This window comes from Dromaius novaehollandiae, chromosome 3, assembly GCF_036370855.1.
Source record: "Dromaius novaehollandiae isolate bDroNov1 chromosome 3, bDroNov1.hap1, whole genome shotgun sequence".
Taxonomy (NCBI): Eukaryota; Metazoa; Chordata; class Aves; order Casuariiformes; family Dromaiidae; genus Dromaius; species Dromaius novaehollandiae.
Window position 1 is genome coordinate 81,498,820 of NC_088100.1, and position 20,752 is coordinate 81,519,571.

The 20,752-nt window shown below is 40.4% G+C and overlaps 1 protein-coding gene across 1 annotated transcript in view; it reads left to right on the top strand.

Moving 5' to 3' along the window:
• The first annotated feature begins 3,536 nt into the window (after positions 1 to 3,536).
• The window catches only part of RAB4A (RAB4A, member RAS oncogene family), a 28,497-nt gene continuing 11,281 nt past the window's right edge, over positions 3,537 to 20,752 (top strand). The window contains exons 1-3 of the mRNA XM_026117213.2: positions 3,537 to 3,794; positions 17,926 to 18,006; positions 19,254 to 19,368. Coding sequence (XP_025972998.1) covers positions 3,764 to 3,794; positions 17,926 to 18,006; positions 19,254 to 19,368 — 227 coding nt within the window. The 5' untranslated portion in view covers positions 3,537 to 3,763. The remainder of the gene's footprint in view (positions 3,795 to 17,925; positions 18,007 to 19,253; positions 19,369 to 20,752) is intronic.

Consider the following 20,752-nt stretch of genomic DNA (forward strand, 5'->3'; position numbering starts at 1 on the left):
TAGAGATCATTTAAGAAAACCTGACACCCACAAGTTCATAGGCCCTGATGGGATACACCCACGAGTGCTGAGGGAGCTGGCAGACATCATTACTAGGCCACTCTCAATCATCTTTGAAAGGACATGGAGAACAGGGGAGGTGTCTGGGGACTGGAAGAAAGCAAATGTCACTCCAGTCTTCAAAAAGGATAAGGAGGACCCAGGGAAATACAGGCCAGTCAGCATCACCTTGATTCCTGGAAAGGTGATGGAGCAGCTCATCCTGGATGCCCTCTCTTAGCGTGTGAAAGATAAGAAGGTGATCAGGAGTAGTCAGCATAGATTTACAAAAGGGAAATCATGCTTAACCAACCTGAGAGCCTTCTATGATAGAATGACTGGTTGGGTAGAGGAGGGGAGAGCACTGGATGTTGTCTACCTTGAGTTCAGTAAGGCTTTTGACACTGTCTCCCACAACATCCTAATAGGCAAGCTCAGGAAGTGCGGGTTAGATGAGTGGACAGTGAGGTGGATTGCGAACTGGCTGAATGGCAGAGCTCAGAGGGTTGTGATCAGTGGCGCAAAGTCTAGTTGGAGGCGTATAGCTAGCAGTGTCCCCTAGGGGTCAATACTGGCTCCAATCCTGCTCAACGTATTCATCAATGACCTGGATGAAGGGACAGAGTGCACCCTCAGCAAGTTTGCTGATGCTACAAAACCAGGAGGAGTGGCTGATATACCAGAGGGCTGTGCTGCCATTCAGATGGACCTCAACAGACTGGAGAGATGGGCAGAAAGGAACATCATGAAGTTCAACAAACGGAAATGCAGAGTCCTGCACCTAGGGAGGAATAACCCCATGCACCAGTACAGGCTGGGGGCTGACCTGCTGGAAAGCAGCTCTGCGGAGAAGGACCTGGGGGTACTGGTGGGCAACAAGTTGACCATGAGCCAGAAGTGTGCCTTTGTGGCCAGGAAGACCCATGGTATCCTGGGTTGCATTTGGAAAAACATTGCCAGTAGCTCGAGGGAGGTGATCCTCCCTCTCTACTCAGCCCTGGTGAGGCCACATCTGGAGTACTGTGTCCAGTTCTGGGCTCCCCAATACAAGAGAGACACGGAGCTACTGGATTGAGTCTAGCAAACAGCTACTAAGATGATTAAGGGCCTGGCGCACCTCTCATATGAGGAAAGGCTGTGAGAGCTGGGACTGTTCAGCCTGGAGAAGAGAAGACTGAGGGGGGATCTTATCAATGAGTGCAAGAATCTGAAGGGAGGGTGTAAAGAGGATGGGGCCAGACTCTTTTCAGCGGCGCCCAGCGATAGGACGAGAGGCAATGGGCACAAACTGAAACACAGGAAGTTCTGTCTCAACATGAGGAAAAACTTCACTGTGAGGGTAACAGAGCACTGGAACAGTTTGCCCAGAGAGGTTGTGGAGTCTCCTTCTCTGGAGATATTCAAAAGCTGTCTAGGCACACTCCCGAGCAATATGCAGTAGGTGACCCTGCTTGAGCAGGGGGCTTGGACTAGCTGATCTCTAAAGGTCCCTTCCAACCTCAACCATTCTGTGATTCTGTGAAAAAGTATCATTTGGGGGGACAGCTTTCAGCTACAAAGCTCTGGTCTGTGACACTGGGATGCAGCTTGTGTGAAAGCTCCCTCAACTTCCTCCACCATTTTGGAGAACAGATACCCCAGGGCAAGTGCTCATGTGACATTTTAGGCCTCTATATGTAGTGTACCTGACTGTGACAGCTTTGGGAACCTGTGTATATAACCTCTAATTACTGTTAATATTATGAATTTATTATGCAGTTGGTTCTTTGAAAATTGTTATAACAAGTTTCTTTGTCAATGTGTATCCACAGCATTAAAAAATAAGCAGCAGATTCTCTGAGGGGTTTTTGATGCTGGCTTACTGTGTATTGTTTCACTGATTAGAGGTATAAACTTAAAAGCTGACCTTTGACCAGCAACACACTCAGTAAGGAAATGGCTGGGAAGGGAACGGGCAGTTTTTCCTACTGCTTGGGAGATGATGGAGAAATGGAAAGAATGGCAAGTTATGAGCAACAAGATTAAAAAGCCAGAAACAATAGGGGAATTTTTAAAAGGACTGGCAGAACTAAGAGTGTGAAGGGACACACAGGAAGCATTGTTGTGGGAGAGAAGGGATGGACGGGCTGTTACAGTGGAGGGATCAGCCTTAGTGCCCCAAGCTGCCACACTAACCAGGGCCACTGGAGACAAATCAGGCTGGGAGTTAGTAAGACATCAAAGAAAGAATAATACAAATCAAATACTATTGCACTCAGGAAGTTTATTCATCTCAACAGCCTGAATTTTCTTGGGGTTTATCTTGGAGGTCAGAAAAACAATGGTGAGGTCAGCTCTCCAAAAAACAAAACCCTGCCTGTTACCTTATACATACCACATACCTCAAAAAGACATACAGAGAAAAGCTCAGCCCCTTGACTGAAATACTGGCAAAGTTTTTTGGGGAAGGATCTTAACGAATCCAGAACGGACACTTTAGGACTAAAGTTAGACAGTGGATTAGTTTTCAGGAAGGACTGTCACAGGGAGGCTCTGTACCTAGTGAAAAGCATTTACAGACTCACTGGCAGGAGAATTAACTGGAATCGGCTCAGAGCTGAGCAGCTCAAAATACACCAGAATTCAGGGACTACACCCTCTGACAGCAGTCTGACAAGTAGCCAAACAGGAGCACTCAGCTGCCAAGAGCAACTGCCTCAGCAGCTGCTATTTTCCAGAAAGAACTGAAGGGAACTTTTTAATCATATAAACACCAACTTCCAGCACAGACATCAGAATGGAGTAGGATACCTTTAAATAATGGAGTTTTCTGTGGACAAGTAAACTTTTAAGATTATTTAAGCCTTGGAAAACAACATGACCTCAGTGCATGCACAGCCAAAGCATCTCTACCTTGGCAGAGTTGCAGCTAGCCCCAACACCTCCTGCATTTTGTGGGTACAGCTGTCTCATATATATTTCCAGCACAGCTACAGCTAACATGCACTGGGCTACCACATGGCAGAGCTGCAGTGAAGCTGTGTTTCCTGAAAGTCTGTGGCCTGCTGGGCACACACCCTGTGCACAGCAAACGGAGCACATTTTGGAGGACCTAGGACCAGCCTGCCAGCACACCATGCACCCAAATTGTACAAGCTCTGGTAGCCCCCAGGGCCTCATCATGCATGGCAGCCCCGGATGCAGTACCAGAAGAGCCCTCTTGAGACTGCAGAAAAAGAGGTTAGCGCTAGGACGAAGGAATCCAAGGCAGCAGAGAGAAAACAACCCTCCAACATGGCCGCCACCAACCCCCAGCACGTCGCCCTTGGCCCCGGCGGTGGGAGAAGCCGTCAGTCACGTGGGCCGCTCCTTGCGCCCCGCCCCCCTCCCCCCAACGGCTCCGCGGCGCCACGGCCCCGCACGTGCGCCTTGTTTTGGTGACAGCCGTTGGGGGGGAACGGCGGGGAGGCGGGGCTGCGCAGCGCGAGCCCAGCGCGCCTGCGCAGGGAGGCGGTGCTCGGCCCCCCGCCACCGCCTCGAGGGGCGGAGGCCAAAACGTGTCGGGCGCGCATGCGCGGCTGCCGTCGTTGCTGGTGGGGCTGAGGCGGCGCGGTGGGTGGCGGCGGCGGCGTTGCGGGGAGCTGCGCGTTTCCCTGGCAGCCTGCCCGCGGGGCTCTGAGGGCCGCACGTCTTCGCCGGTCGGCGCCGACCCCGCGCCGGGGAGGGGAGACTCGCCGCTCCCAAAATGTCGCAGACGGCCATGTCCGAGACCTACGGTAGGAGCCGGGAGCGGGGCGGGCGCCTCCGCCCCGGGGAGGGGCTGCTACGAGCGGGAGACCCCGGCCCCAGCGGTGCGGCCCTTCGCGGCGCTGCGCTGCCCGCGGCCGGCTGGGCACCAGGGCTGCGAGTGTGCCGCTGCCCGGGCTCCGGGCCGGGGCCGGCTCCGAACCGCGGGGTTCATGCCGGGCGGGTGCGCGGAGCGGCAGTGGGGCAAGGGCTGCAGCAGAGCGTCCTCCCTGCCTGGCGCCGCGCCGTTGGTGTGCCCGGCTGATCGTCGCCTGGAGGGCGAAGCTGTGGCCCCCGTTGAGGAAAGCGGAGAAGAGGTGGTAGATCAGGGGCTGAGCCGGTGTGATGTAAGTTTTGAAGTTCTAGGCTGTGGCAACTCCATGGCCTTATGCTTCGGACAGGCTTCTCTCCTTCTGGTTTGTTTGTTTTTCTTTTTTTTCCTGCTTTTGTTAGCAGTGTTCACTCCAGACTATTACCCCCTCTTTATTACCCAGCTCAGACTGATGTGCTAGTGCCTATTCCAGATTACTTTTCACTGCTGAGACATGTTGATTACTTGAAACGTAAGTGAAATCCTGGTCAGGAAATTTAGGCACCGCTTACTTGTTATGTTTAAGTTAATTTGGAAGAAAACTGCAGTGCATGGCCTCCAGGAAGAAGCTGCTTTTTTCTTAAAATTTGGACAGTGCTCTGTTGAGGCTCCGATTAGGATTGTAGTCTTGTTTTCCTAGATGTGCAAACGTTAAAAAGAATAAACTCTGAGGGTGAATAAGTAAAAAAGAATTAATAAGCTTGTTCATCTCAGTGTTAGCATGGACACTTAACTACTATGTGCTGTTTCCTATGAGCATTACAGTAGGAAAACATCTGAAGGTGTAAGTCAGAGTGCAAGCTCTGGCAGGGTGACTCAGTGCATTAAAGGCACATCAATGTGCAGGGTCAAATAGGTAGGTAGATCTGGCACTGCTGGCTAGGTGGAGCATATGGGAAGTGACTGAATAGTATTAATTTCTCATGTTTATAACTTTGAGTTCCTGAATTAACCTTGTATGTTTTTTCTCATTCCATAACATATAGTTCTGTGACCTGTAAAAATATATATATATGTTTCCTTTTTTTGTGTGTCCCTGTGTTGGATTGCTGGAGGACGAGATCAGAATTGGATATACTGTGATAAACCCTTTCATTTGTTGTTTTCTGGCTTTGTCTGTTACAGGCTGTTATCTTTAGCAGTTGTTCAGACTTGGGAGCTGCACTCATGTCTTTGTTTTTTTAGACCAGAATCCTGATAAATAATGTATAGTTTGGATAATTACAATGAAATTAGATGCCGCAAGTCTACTGCTAAAGCTCATTGATCTGAGAGAGATGGGCACTGCCTTCAGTTCTTATTAGTAGGTTAGCTGATCTTATTGTTACTGTTGTATAAGTTTTTGTACATTTTCAATGCCCTGGTCGGGAGTGTTAAGATGCATTGTCCTACTATAACGGGTATTTCAGTATACAGAAAAAGCACAGAACTACTGGGGAAAATGAGACAAGAGTGTGGGACAGCCCTCAAAATGCAAATATTAGGATATTACGACTGTTTCTTCTTTCTGTATTTTCTCCAAATGTGCAAAATGCATGTGTAGAAATCAGGCCAGAGAGATGTGCTTTGTTAATTTAGATCTGAGTTTGAGCTAATTCTTCATGATCTGAACTGTTGTGATTAAGGATTGAGACCACTTTGACTATGCTTATAGTGGGATCTGTAGTCTCTAAGCAGTGGATGGGTAGACAACCAGAGATAATAGAGATAATTCCAGCAGTGTTCATCTCTAACCTGCTTATTATTACAGCGTCAGGATAAATAATTACATCTTAAACAAGAACATTTCAACACTTTCTGCATTGTTCCAGTGATGCAAAATAGTAGTTTTAAACCCACTATCATTGCTGATACTCTGATTGTTTTGGTGTCCTAGAAAACATGCCCTTAAATTGAAGGGTTTGGGTTATTGTGGTGCTTTTGGGGGTGGTGGGTTTTTTGGTATATTTCTCTTTTGAGTTTGTGTTTGTTCTGTTTATACACATTAAGCTACAGCAGTTCTGAGCTAGAAAACTTAGGATAGTGTCATAATTTAGGATAAATGGAAGAACAAAAAATATAAGTTATGAGATGGCACAGAACTGAACAATGGCTGTGCTATCTCTGACCAAAGCAGTAGCCAGCATGCAATTTTACAATGTCCCGTTGGTGCCTTGGAAAGAGCATAAGAACAGGAAAAGTATATTTGATGCTTTCTCTAATATTCTTCAGCCTCCAACTATTTTCACCTAAGTAGCTTCACCAGGTATGGCTTCTGTTTAAAAATCCTCTGTGGCTTTTTTTTTTCTACATGTATTTGTCCAGTCTTCCTCAAACTCAAACTTCTTGCAGTCACTGCATCCTTTGGCAGGGAGCTCCCCATGTAAACTACCCATTCTGTGAAGAGCTATCTCATTGGTTTTTGGGTTTTATTTGATGACCCTTAGCTCTTCTAATGGAACAGAGTGCAAGGTTTATCTCTGTCTTCCCTCTTCATGCCACTCATGATTTCATAGACCTACATGGTATTTTGTATGTTGTCCCCGCCCCGACTAAATAGCTTGTTTAGTCATTCCCTCTATGGAGGCTGTTCAGTATCAGTGATCATCCTTTTTGCCCTATTCTGATGCTCTTCCAGTTCTGTTGTGTGGGGTTTTTTTTCTTTCCTTTCCAAGTTTGGGCGAAGGGGAAGGTAAGAACTGAATCCTGCATCCTACCTCTTGACTTGGTGCTTTACATCTATCTCTTGGTTTAAGATGTTTGGACTTGGAAAAGCACTGAATTTCCTGGGGTCTGGAAAGCTTGTTACTAGCATTGTTAAACTAACTGGGTTGGATCTCTTCAGTCTGGACAAAAGTCTGCTGATGAAGGCTATGACAGAAATCTGCAAAAACCTGGGATGTGTGTAGAGAGTGGATGGGAACCTACTGTGCACTCTTCTTTCTCATGCTAGTAGGGGGCATCATATGAAGCTAGTAGCTGGGTTCAAAACAACAGGAGTTGGTTCTTTAGGCAACTAACAGTAGGTATATGGAACTTGATGCTGAAAGATATGTATCTTAAACTTACACAGTTAATGGGAAGACTGGATGGTTTCATGGAAGAAAAGTCATTGAAGGTCACTAAATAGATACTGCCTTAGGCTCAGGAATTCTTCTAAGTCGATTGTATGTAGGGACTGAGAGAAAAGTAGGGACGGTATTACATACTTGCCTGTTCCTGTATCATTCCCTAAGCATTTGCTTATGGGCACTGTTGCTGTTGGTTTCCTCTTAAGGACAAGCAGTAGCTCACCTCCAGTAAATTCTCATAGCCTCCCAGAAGCAGGAAGGGAGCAAATAAAAAGAAACCAAGGGAAAAACAAGTGTATTTGGGGGACAGTGAATGTAATAGGAGAAGGGTCAGAGAGTCACAACTAAGCAGAGGCGCCACCAAGAAGAATGCTAGTCAGTGATGCTTCAGAAGACTGAATAAAAATGCAAGTGAGGCAGAAAGCAGCAAAAGTCTCAAGAGGCTTTAGAGGGGGGAATGTAGCCCAGCACACTTCATGAGTTTTGGAGAAGGTGGATCTTTGGTCTGATAAAATAAAGTCAGTCTTATGAGCTTGAATCCCCTTGAACAAAGGAGTGAATAGAACCTGTGTTTTTGTAACTTGTGTGTACTTTGTCTTCTCCGTTTTGGGATTAAAAACTGAAGGGCAGCAGCAGCGCTACTCTCTAATTTTAAAATACTTTTCTGTGTTTCATGTTAATCGGTAAATCTTTTTAGAGTATGCCTGTTGACCAAATCCATCAATGGAAGCAGGCAGGAGAATGCTGGTTTCTGGATTCTTTATTGGGTTAAGCCATGTGCCAAGCCCTCTGAGACACTTCAGGACATCATTAGAAAAAGAACATTAGTATTCTCCTTGAATCTAATCTAAAAAAAATGTAGCTGCTTAGGCAGTTTAAACAGCTTGGTTGAACAGTTTGGGGGCTTTGGTGTTTGGGTGTTATGTGCAGCTGTAGTTTTTAATATTAAGTTGATATGGTAGATAGTTGTAGTACAGAGAGCTAATCAATTCAGTTTCTTCTTTGTTAAAAGAAAAAACAAAATCCTGCTGCATGGATTTGTTGAGTCATATTCACAAATATTTTAGAGGTGGTATGATCTAATGGACTGAGAATCAAAGCAGGAATCAAACCTGTGTGTCACACAGTTCCAGCTTTGTCACTGACTTGCTCTCGAGCACAGATATATCAAAGTGCCTGTTCTGCATTGTGATAAAAGTAGTGTTGGCAGCTTAAAGTTGGTGTGGTTTGTGCCCTCCTTCTCCACCCTGCACTGGTTTTCCACTGTAGATAAAACCAAGTTATGCCCAGACCAAGTTTTCAAACAATATTGCAGCCCTGCTGTTGAAAGCTTTAGCGAAGTTAATGAATGTAGTTAAATCCAGCCTAGAAAGCTAAAATATACCCAGCATGCACGGACAAACATCATAATAAATCTTGTCTTATGATGCAACTTTTATGGTATATAAGGGCTGGGTATAGATGAAAAGCTGCACCAGTTTAAACCACATAGGGATGACATCTTAACAGATTTGTCTTACGCTGCATGGTTTTTTATGACAAGGTGTGTCTGCATGCAGGGCACTGATGCATATGTTACTGTCTGTCAGTTGTTCCCTAATAGATGTATATCTGCATGCTCCTATCCTGAGAAGACTGCAGAGTAATTCAGTGAGAGAAGGGTAAATTACCTCAACATTTGCTGCACAAGCACAGTTACAGCATCATACCTGATGCAGAGGAACTTAATTGTGCGTCAGAACCCACACTGCCTTAGCTAAACTATATATACGTTTTTCTTACACAGACAAGCAGCAGGTGTTTGGCTGTTCCCCCCCAGGGAGTTTGTGAGACTGCAACTTGCAGCAGTTAATGGGAGAGTATAATCAGGTAGAAGTTTGCAGTCTGCTTGGAGATAGCAGCCTACAGCTTTTAGCAACTTCCTTGTCTAGCTCCCCCTCAGATAATGTAGCTGACAGTATGAATGCAAAAGAAAATAGATTTGCTTGAAACAAAACAAACACTTTAAATCACCTTCATTCTTGTGTTAGAAAGGACTAGAAACTCTTGCATGGTTAGTTGCTACTAACTTTGTCTTAACTAAAGGGTGATAACTATTTTAACAGTTTTGATTGGATGGCCATTTTGAGGGGGACTGTGTGTTAACTATCTGGTCAACATTATGAGAGAAAGTGCAGTTTGGTTACTCTGTATACACAAACTACATATAAAGATTGCATTTCCCTTTTTGGGTAATAACCTGGAACAGTTAACTGCAGAATAGTTGGATATAGTATTTCATGGTAATTAGAAAAATCTAAATAAATGTTTTGGCTTGCTGAGAAAGCAGTTCAGATAGTGTATTTCTAAGAGAAGAAAATTGCCTCACCCTCTTCCTTTCCAAGATGCATCCAGTTACTAGAATTGTTAGCCAAGCCTTTGTTGCTGTTGCCCAGAATTACTGTGGAAATCTTAATTTTATAGATCGGTTTCCTATTTGAGAAATATTTTTCTGCTTAATAAAACTGTTTTACATAACTAGTTATGCTGCTTTAACCTCAGCTTTGATTTGGAAATTATGTAATCAGTTCAGCTGTGTTTTAAGATAACCTCTGCAAGACTTCTGTTTAACAGTAATATTGTAAACTACCTACAGTGATAATCCCATGAGGAAGGATACTTCTCCTTTGTCTTATTGTTGCCAAATGCCTTTAAAAATGGTCTACAAGTTTTAATTTCACAGTTTTATTCCATTCATCCTCTTCTGAGGCTTTGGACATGATGGTATCCAGGCTTCTTGGCCTATTGTCATGAATACAAATAATTTTTAAGCAAACACTCCTGTGGGGGGCGGCTTGTATGGAAGTTGACTCATCGTCTACAAGCATCATAGCTGGAAGCCATGGGGAATGAAAAGTTGTAGCAGAGTTAGATATGAGAGTGAATGTAACGTTATCAGCAACATTTTACTTAATGAAAATTGCTGCCCGTGGAGCACTGAAGCTTCAGGACCTATAGAACTTAATGCCATATTCTGGAACAGCTTGTGAAATGGACTGAGAATGAAAATAGTGCTTATGTTTTCAAATTTTAATGGCTGCGTCATGCAGCTATTTTAAATTTATTTGCATTTTTCTTCTCTTATACTGGTAGTCTTTAGTTCTTTAAGTATATTAATGTTATTTTAAATCTAATAGGTGTCATCAGCCAAACAACCATAACTCATTTTTAATATATCACTAAAATACTACCCTCTTCTTTCTCTATGATGTTTCGGTATGAGAATGTGATGGCTCAAAGTAATGTTCAGGAAGCTATAGTATAGTAAAATGAATAACTAATGAGATTTTTCTCTTTAGTAGTGTGTGCTTTCCCTCCTCCCCCAAGTTTCAGCTCCATTTGGAGTAGTAAAATGAGACTGGTAGGGTATGGAGGTGAGGTATGCATTGAAACAAAGACTTTTATTATAGTTGTGTACTCATACAACTATCACTGAATACAGAAGTAACACGAAAAAATACCTTGTTTGGAAAAAAGGTGCAGAGTTAAGATATTTTAGGCTGGTGCAGAAATGCTGAAGCCCATGGAAAACTGAACAACTTGATCTTCATGGAGAGGATGAAAGAAAGGCTCCGTGTAGTTTTCCCTGTAACAGTTTACGATACTAGTCCTGTTTCAGCACCAGGTCCTGATTCTATATTGTATGCATATTAAAGCTGTCTTGGAGAAGTCCAGTCTTGCATTTGTTTCCTGTCCAGTACGTTCTAAACTAAAGACGGTATCTTAATTTGCAAAAACCTTTGAACTTTTGTGTGGTGGCTTGGGATGGCTTTTAGTTTTTTTTGGGGGGGGCAGGGGTGGGATAGGCAGAGAAGTGAAGAGGCATATTTTTTCCTGAACTTTACAAGATGCATACTGAAAACTAGTGTTTGGAAATAAATAAATAATTTTTTTAAAAGGTGGTTGTATATCTAACGTCTTATTATAGAAAGAATGGGAGCCACAAATGCATAAAACTGCATCTTGTCTCCTTTATGAGGAGGGGGGAAAAAAGATACCCTGCACTCGTTTAGGAGGTAGCAAGTATTTGATGCTAAATTCCCTTGCAGTTTATGCAGCCAGTATTATCTTAACAAACTAGTTCTTACTTTTGTCTGCTGTCTCATATTCTAGCTGAGCTGGCTTCATGATACTACAAATGCTCTTCCTGTAAAGCATCTTAGGTATGTTTGCAAGAAAGCAAGGACCAAGTTTGGTTTTTCTCCCCTCTCCTTTCCATGAGTATTTTCGAAGGTCCACAAGATAAGTTTTGTGTCAGGTGTATTATTGATTTTGCATCTTTTTGGTTTGAAGTCTATACCTCCTGATAAGCTAGCATTTCACTTTTAAGAAGTTACTAACTTATTAATATAAACTTGCACTTAATGGACAGACAAAAGAAATGCTACTGTTTTACAGTCACGTGCATATCTGTTAAAGCAGGTATTCAAACAAAAATCAATAAGCAGTCAGTATTAGAACACGTTCAGGGAAACAGTGAACCCCATTAAGTCCTGAAAGTTAATACCCTGTATGTTAATGTATGGCTTCTGACTGACTTTAAAAATAATACATACGTACCTCACATAGGTAGCAGCCCAGTCTGACAATTCGAAGTAAAAACTCCCATGTGATAAAAACATGGCTCTTATATGCTTGATGAAGTCTTTGGGATATAATGTGTTCATTATCCTAAGAAGAATGTTTTTTCGAAGTAGCTCTCTGATGCTTAGCAACATGAAAGAGGAGAGGCTGCACTTTGAAACTATTTTCACCTTCTTAAGGAAAGTAATGATTGTGCAACACCTCAGACTGTTAGAGTGATGATGAAGGATGATAAAAGTGTTGCGGCAGTAGGTGGCACATTTCCCACCAATGACTGAGATCTGTTTTCATCAGTGATCTTTGTATCATCTCAGTGCTGATATCACTGTTGATACCAACCATGTAGATGCCTATCCATGAATGGATTTTTCTTTTTATCACCTGGATTATGACCTCCCTTACGTAGCCATAGGCTTCTCATCCTGTGTGGTTACACTCAGTAAAATGTTTTGGCTTTTCTAATGTCATTTTGCTATCTAGCTTTTATATAACTTTAATTTTTGCTGTGAGGTTTCAACTTCTTTCTTCTAAAAAGTTTTTTATGGTTTTTTTTTGTTTTTTTTAATTTTTGTCCTCAATCTGGGAAGAGCCTTTCCTCCAGCCTGTCCTTCTTGCCTCGAATACTTAATTATCCATCTCATTTGTTTTAGCTATCTCTTCCTATGTGTTTTCTTTTTCTGCCTGGGTTCTTTTCTTTGTCTCAGATTCTGCTTCTTTCCAACTTCTTTTGTTCACCTGATCATCCCTACTGTTTCTGTCCCTTGCTGTGATTCTTATCTCTTACTCTTTTCCAGTCAAGGTCTGTAACCTCTCAGTCTTGGCCCTGACTGAATTTTTTTGTTCACAGTACACTTTTTTTTTTTCCACATAGATCTATTTCATATGTTGTCCATCTTCTGGTCTTAGCTTTCTAATCTGTTGTTTATCCCTCTCCTACTTGATCAATTTATTTCCTTGCAAATTTCTAAAAATATGTTAAATCCAGAACAGGAACGAGCATAAGAAAACTTCATGAATTTTGAAACTCAGCTTAGAAAGAGCATTTTACTGATGCTCTTGGGAGAGGAGGTCATTCTGAAAAGTATATCTTGTTGTAATGTTGGAAAAAAATCTCTTATTTATATTCGTAGGAAAATTGCTTTAATTCATGCTTATTGAGATGCAAGGGTCTCTATGTAGGCAGTTACCATAAAGTGTACACAGACTTTGTTATCCACATTCTCAGTGCAAAATGTATGCATTTTTTGCATTCCAGTAAATATAGACTAATTTAAAATCGCTTGCCCTTAATGGGCAACCTTTGGATTGTAAATGATTGAAGCGTAGAAAAAATTGTATCATCTTTGAGCAATGTGACATGTAAGATTTTGGTCAAATGTCCTTAGTCCCTGCTTCCCTATATCCTCTCCAAGAATTTATCTATTACTGCCAGAATGGTCACAAGCATGAGTTTATCAATCTCTGCCACTGTCATAAGATGTTTGGTCTTTCTTAAATATTTCTTTTTGGTCTGGAGTATTCAATTCATACTTTTCTCCTAGCCCCTCTTTATCAGATGGTCTTTGCATTTATCACCCTGGTCTCCAGCTTATTTCAAAGCTTATTTTGTTGCTTAGAGGGCATAGCTCTGCTTTTGCTTGTAAGGAAACCAAGCTTCCCTCTTGCAAGCATTATGTATGCAGTTCTGAATAGATACGGGTTTATCTGTTTTATCTGTTTATCTTGTTAATTCTTATTGCCAGATAAAGGAGTAATTAGGAAAAATTGTCCTTTTCTCTCATTTAGAGGCAGCATCTGCCAGTAGCAGTGTTTCAAAGCACTTCTTCCTTACACAGACTTCTGCAAAGGAAGAGATGGGGAGGCAACAAGTCTAACTGCCAGGAAACTTTTAATGGGGTTAATGAACCGATTTCCAAAGGCTCACCATTAGTGAACGTATGTTTGACTATTGAGGATTTGGAAGGAGACTGAGCTGTGATTGAAGATTATAATTTGGTCTTTTTTCCCCCTTCTGTGTTAGCAAGAACAATTTAGTTCACATTACTGCAACTTAGCCTTGAAAGTGTAGTTCAGAAGCTGTTCAGTTATTCCTGCTGCTGGAGTAGACTTCAGTCAGAGGAGGAGGTTAGATGTCTGAGGGTGGCTTCTGCATCAACCGTCTGTTTTGCTCTACTGTAATACATGAGTCAAAGCCCACAATCGTCTCTTCTACTTCTCCTCTTCCCTTCCCTTCTCTTCCATGCCCCTCCTCCCCCCCCCCCCCCCCCCCAATTTAGATGTACTGGCTGATGCATTTTTGGGGTGGAGCTATGGTTTTATTTAATCCTTTTCCACCTATGCTAGAAAATAAGGCTGAATCCAACTGCTTTGCTCCCTGTACCCCCCCACCCAGTATGGGACCAGGTGATGCATGTGGCTCACACAGGGGAGTAAGCAGCTTCTTTATATTCCCTGATTTCCTTAAATAGGCATGCTGTGCTATCTGTCATCTCTTGAAGCTTTCTGTAGTGTATGTCTTGTAACCCTTTTTCCTCTTGGCATAGAGTTTGATTTTTGTTCCTAAATCCTCTCTATATAATAACAATGTTATTTACAGGCAAAGTACTTGAACTTTTCTATGCCTTTTAGTATCCAGTGTGATGAGAGGAATTTGTAACATCTTAATGATGATTCTTTTCAGCTCCTTCTGTGAAGGAGGAACAACAGAGTTCGAAAGAAAAACTTCTCTAGGGTGACAGCTTTGGCAGCTAACTGGAATGTTGGAGCTCAGAGTTGCTTTGTCAATAGCAGAGAGAGAGAAAACAGGCTTTGAAATGAAGTCACTTAACTCCTCTGGGAAGAGGAGACCAAAAAGAAAAACTACAGCAGTTAAGCAGTAGTAGAAAAACCAGAATGAGTTGCATTCAGTGCAGTTACAAAAAATAAATATTTAGAAGTTTTTTACTGACCAAGTATGAGTATGCAATAATGTTAAAGTTGAGCCAAAAGAAGCTATTTATCCAATCCTGTTCAGTTTCTGTATTTCTGAACCATGCTAAATCTGTAGATGTATCTGCACAGTTCAGCGACAAGATATTTCATGTCCTAAGTCAAACAACAGAGAAGTTATAAAAATTTTGTTGACATGGTTGCCGTTGTCACACAGAATGACATTATAAGCAAAAAATTACAAAATAACAAAATAAGAAATATTCCCCTTGTTCTTATTTGGGAGATAATAGCTAATCTTATTCATTAATATGCTAGGCATTGAAACTAAAAGGCTCTCTGCTTCCTAAATATGAATATTTGTCAGTTTTGGTATTGGCAAATGCCTTTTCTTGTCTTTCTGAGCAGTAGATTAAACATGCAAAATATTCCACGTTTTTCTGAAATCTGTTATCCAGTACTTGTGGGTAAACTACTTCTGAAAAGATTTGATTGAGAGCCTTTTGTTCATTTGAAGTATTTACAGGAAATCAGAGTTTAAATTGCAGTTATGTTCACAAAAGCAATTCTGTCAAAATATCACTTTCTTACTTTATGAATTTGCGTGTTCCACTTTACAAATATGCATGATCTGAAATATTTCTGCTTTCTTTGGTGCAAAAAAGCCTTCAATTTTTACTAGGTTTTTTGTATTTCCATTCTATGGGAGAATAAAACAGATTCTTTTTTCTTCCATGCTGTAATCAAGTGAATGGTAACTTGAGTTTCAAATTTCACCTTAAAAATCATTGCTAGAGATCATTTGAGTCACTGTTCGCTATTTCGGCAGCTGGGGGAGAAAAGATACACGCACCTGTAAGATATACATATATATGTGCGTATTTTTATCTTCTAAGCAAGTAGGTATTGAACAATCAATTTTTTCTGCCAGTAAATCATTTAGCTAATCTCTTATAATCGTACGGCACAATTGAATCTTCATAGGAATTGGGAGTCTATTGTAAGTGCTATTAATTTCACTCTAAAGAAGCAAATATAAGATCTCCAAATGTCAGTCTTGCTTTCAGAGCAAAACTTAAGGCACCTCAATTTAGAACAGCCCGGGAAAAATAAACTGGTATTGTGAAGCTGTTCCATATCAGTCCCAGTCCCTGACAGTGACACCACTGTCAATGCTCAGAATTTCTCACCTGCCTACAGGCTGTCTGCCCAGAACGGAGCAGCTTGTTAAATTGGCTGCTCAGCATGATTTTGTGGAGTGTGAAATACAGCTTCAAGAACCACCATTAACAACCAGTGCTCAAAATGAAGGATCAAATTAAAGTAGGAATAGAGTTTGGGTATTTTTCTTTTTGTGTTTTAGTTTGACATTAGTTGATACACTACTGTTGATAGTATGAGTCTTCCATGGATTAAAGGAAAGAAGATTTGAATTCTTTAAATAGCTTTTAACAAGAAAACCAAATAAACATTCACCAGATATATGACAACGAATTTTAGCTGGATTTCATATTAATTTTTGGAGAAATTACGGAGACCAGAAAGCGATTTTTTTAATTCGGACTGTGTCTCAGATCTTCGCATTTTGAGGAACTCCTTGAAAGTGGTAAAATCGGTGAGATTGCACATATTGCACACACTCACAATGGTTTTATATGTAATATTATATATATTTAAATATATGTATTGAAAAAAAAGCCAAGGCTGTTTGGTGCTATGCTAGTGCTAGTTGGTCCATAGGAAGAGAAATCTGAATTTTTTTTTTTTAGAGAGGAATTTTTTTAACCTAACACTTTGAGGCTATTTATGATATGTACGTTTCATACTAAAAGTGAAGTTTGATAGTCTGAAGTATGAAGCACTCTCAGAGCAGCAGTGTGTTTTGCAGTTCAGATTACAAGATGAAGGGCCCTCCTTTTTAGGAGATAATATGCAGAATTTTCACAAAGCAGCAAAATCCCTTTTCTAACTCTTTTTTTGTGAAGAAAGCATGAGCAGCTGGGTGGGGGCGTGAAGAATGAGAGGAGTTTGGTACAGACTGTCTTGAGAGTGTAAATGATCATATTCGTGAGCAAGAAAAGGCAATCTCTTCTTCCTGAGGAGAGCAGAAAATGGAATCCATATCAAAGCCTATTATAACATTTGAAACTAGAAAAATCATGTGACGGTAAGTTGTAAAATAACAAAAGTCCTTTATACAACACTGCCTCATTGTAAAGATTAATAAAATTTGGAAGGCAACTGAAAGCAGAGGATGGTGGATGTTCCCAGAATTCGTAGTTCTATGTTTTGTCATTGGCAACATTTTCAACATCAGAAATTTACTCACCATAAGAGAAACTTGTTTATTGCTTTTACCTTTGCTGGGAGATGTTTAATGACACACTGTAACAAATATTATGCATGAAACGGAACAAGCAAATAGAGTGAATTTAATGTGCCTGCAGAAAGCTATAAAACTAAGGGCTCAAACAGGGCTCTGATAGAATAATGTATCAGTGCTTTGACATACTTGGTATAGTCTAATTTTCTTATTTGCTACCGTTATAAGCCAATAGTTGTGTAACCCATTTGACAGCTCTGAACTGTTAATGAAATTAATGTTTTAATTAAGTTTTTATTTTTGTTGATATTACAAACGTAATCCTTTAATTACTTGCTTATGTGATGTCTTCTAGTGACCTGTTGTGTTTTGTAATACAAATTGTACAATAAAGTTGTGAAGATGACTCTTATTTAAAAAAAAAAAAAAAAAAAAAAAAAAAAGCTGCTGGGATAAAAATTAATCATGACTTCTTCGAGAACTGTAACAGTTTTTGAGATAGCTGTATGTTGGGGAAACAACTTTCTAATCACAATGGTTTGAAATCACAGTGGTTTGAAAATGATAAGACAAGGAAACTACTTTGATCTTTAGGCAAAAGTGAAAGTAGATCTGGCAAGGCATTGTTAAAGCAGTATACATAACTGTTAAAAACATGTACAGGCCATTGATCTTCAATGCATGTATTGCTAAATGAACACTAATGTAAATGGTTCATAAGTAGGTAAAGTACCAGAAGTAACTTTATCTTACTGTGTGGAGGAAACATGAAAGCAGCTACCCTGAATAGAAGTTACCACTTGTCTGTAAATGTATAGGAAAAATACTTCATTTGTTCCAGCTTTGGGTATTACAGTGGAGTATTAGAAATAAGCAGTTAATAGACATCAACATTAGTGTGAATAAAATGTAGGGGGGAGAAATTCTCAATGGTTTTGTACTATTAACTTTCTTCTAAGAAATTGACATCATTATATAGAATATTTGTATTAGCTGTAGCTAAAAGCTACAGCTCATAGACAGTAGCTGGCTTGTATGCTTGGTTTGGTGACAAAAATGTGAGTGGATACTAAAAATTAGCAATGCTTGTTTGTTTCAATCTTCAGATTTCCTTTTTAAGTTCTTGGTCATAGGAAATGCTGGAACTGGAAAATCCTGTTTACTGCATCAGTTTATTGAGAAGAAATGTGAGTATATATGCGCACAGTAAGAGTTCTCCATTACCTTTTGCAGTAGATGAAGACTCTGTAAGAGTCTTCGCAAGTGTAAGAGATGTATGAATATCCATTCTTTGCTTTGTACATCTTTGTAGGGAAATGTATATAACTCTCACCTACTTGGGTAGATGAGAATTTTGTGTGACAATTACATTCAGAACCATGCTGAAGATCTTTGTCGCAGTTTCCTTCTGATCAAAAGCTTGATGTTGAGTAGTATCTCTGTCATAGGTCAACTAAATGTAACAGGGTGTTGATGGAAAACACACACTTACTTTGTGTGAAAATTAAATTTTACAGTTATCTTTCCCAGATAGGCTCTCAGACCTTCTGTGAAGATATTGAGCAGATGAAAGAAAAAGTTGAATTGCTTCAGTAGTTCTGGAAAGCTTGTTGCACAGAACTCACATCTCCCAACATCCAGTCTCTTTCTAAAATAGCTAAATGCTCTGTGCTTTCTGTTAAATATCATGTCCTATGTTAAATACTTGGTAGAGACTCTGCTGTAGTGTGCTAAATGTTATTTAGGTATGGATAGATAGGAAAGAATTTCCCTTTTTGTAGTGAAGTTAATATCATGATTAGAAACAATTAATATGCATTTGGAAATGATTTTAAATCCAAGGTGTCTGTTATCTTTCTCAGATGAATGGTAATTCATCTTATCTCTTGAAGATGAGCTCTAGGATAATAATGTATAATTATCAAGGAACATTGTGTGATCCTATAATTGGGCCATGACCTTGCTTCTGATATAGGCAGATGTACATTGCTGAGAATCTTGTAATATCAGCAACATATATAGAGGGAGTGTCTTAACTTCTTGCTTTGAAGAAGAAATATATTTTGTTTACTTGTGGGCAAGACTGGGTCTTTTTTGTGTTTTGCTTTTCTATTAATTGCAATTTTAAATTATGTCAGTATTAGTGCAGCTGAAGAGGGTATGCAGAAGTTGGGAGCAAGGAGTAGTTTGATTAAGCTACTAATAACTTTGAATTGAATAGGATATCCAAAATATAAGAAATACTTATTTCTGAATGACAGCAATAGGCTTATGAATTGCATAGAGGTTTTTGATCTTTCAGGAAGTAGTTTGTAATTTGAACACTGAAGAGTTTTGATCCTACCTAAATTGGATTATGTAAAACTAATTATTCACTCTAAATATTCTGTAAGTTTTAAGTCTGTTTTTTTCTTTTCTTCTTTTTCTTTTTTAGTCAAAGATGACTCTAATCATACAATAGGAGTCGAATTTGGTTCAAAGATCATAAATGTTGGTGGTAAATATGTAAAATTGCAGATATGGGATACAGCAGGACAAGAAAGATTCAGGTGCCCCTTTCCTTCCTTTTATTAAATGTTGTTTGTTGTTGAACTTGCATTGTGGGTGCTGGGTAATATTTATCTCTTCTTATAAATAGGCACAGTTTCTGAGTCAGTGTAACTGTATGTCTGCTTTGCTGTTGTTAACAAGGCCAGATCTTCCACGTTGGGCATACAGATCCATTATTGCAGTAAAGTAGCTTCTGCCCTTCTTTTCATTGGTAAAGTATTTTGTGTGATAGTTAAGGTATATAAGGAGAATACACAGTGAAAAATTTGTTCACCAGCCAAACTGAAACTTTTTTTATTGAGGTATGTGTGCTTAACTCTGTTTAGATCTTCTCTTGGTTGGAGCACACAAATGCTAGGAAGTTGTAAGCCAATCAAAATCTGCATGAGAACAATTCATAGTATTATGTTGCTTTATCAGAGGGGAAAAAATCAGTTTTTTCTACTCACTTGGCTAAACACGCTTTTAGACAGACTGACATTTCTGTCTTTCCTTAAAGAAAAACTGTTTGACTTAAAATCGCCAATGTAGTTTTAACACTGTATGATACATCTGAGGTATTGATCAAACTCGGTAGTTGAGATCTGATGTATTCCTGAGTACTTTCACCATCACAGAGCTTTGTAGTTTTGGGTTGGGGGCTTGGGGTTTTATGTGTTTTTTGGCAAGGGGATGTTGATTGTCAGCAGTGGTTAACAAAGATGGGTGTAGTGGTAGAAGTCTGGGTAATGATGGCTGTAGTAGTAGAAGCCTGGGAAATGGGCAGCTGAGTGGGCAGCAATCAAGATAAAACAGTGCTCTCTATCAGACAAGTTTTATTGGATACATATATGACTATGCAAAGCTAAGCAATGATGTGTAGTTTCCATTAATGAGATCTCACCAGTCTGTTGGCCAGATTTCTGGGGAGTCTTAGGAGACTGGGGGCTGCATATTTTAGAGGTTCATGCAAATTCTGCTGTTTTGAGTTCAAAGCATTCAGACTCATAGGTTTTTTTTGGGGGGGGGGGAGGTCTGTTGCTTTTAAAAAGAAAAGAATGAGAGATTATAAATGTTGATAACACCTCTGTGTACTTGGTTTCTTTTTTCTTCATCTACCTTTTGATGTTCACTTTCCTTACCTCTTTCTTTTGAACTTGGAGTCTTAAATGGTAAAATGGCAGCTACTCCACTCAGTCTTTACTCATCACTGACAGTTCAAATATAAGTTATTTATGCTGTTTTCTAGCCACATGTACATCTGTCAGCTCCCAGTTCTGTATTGGACCATACAATACCATATGTGTAACTCTAGCAACACACAGGTCATAATGGACTATGAGAACCCCTGTATGGCTACATTTAGTGAAGTGCTTCGTCAGAGGTCTGGTTATAAATAGTAGT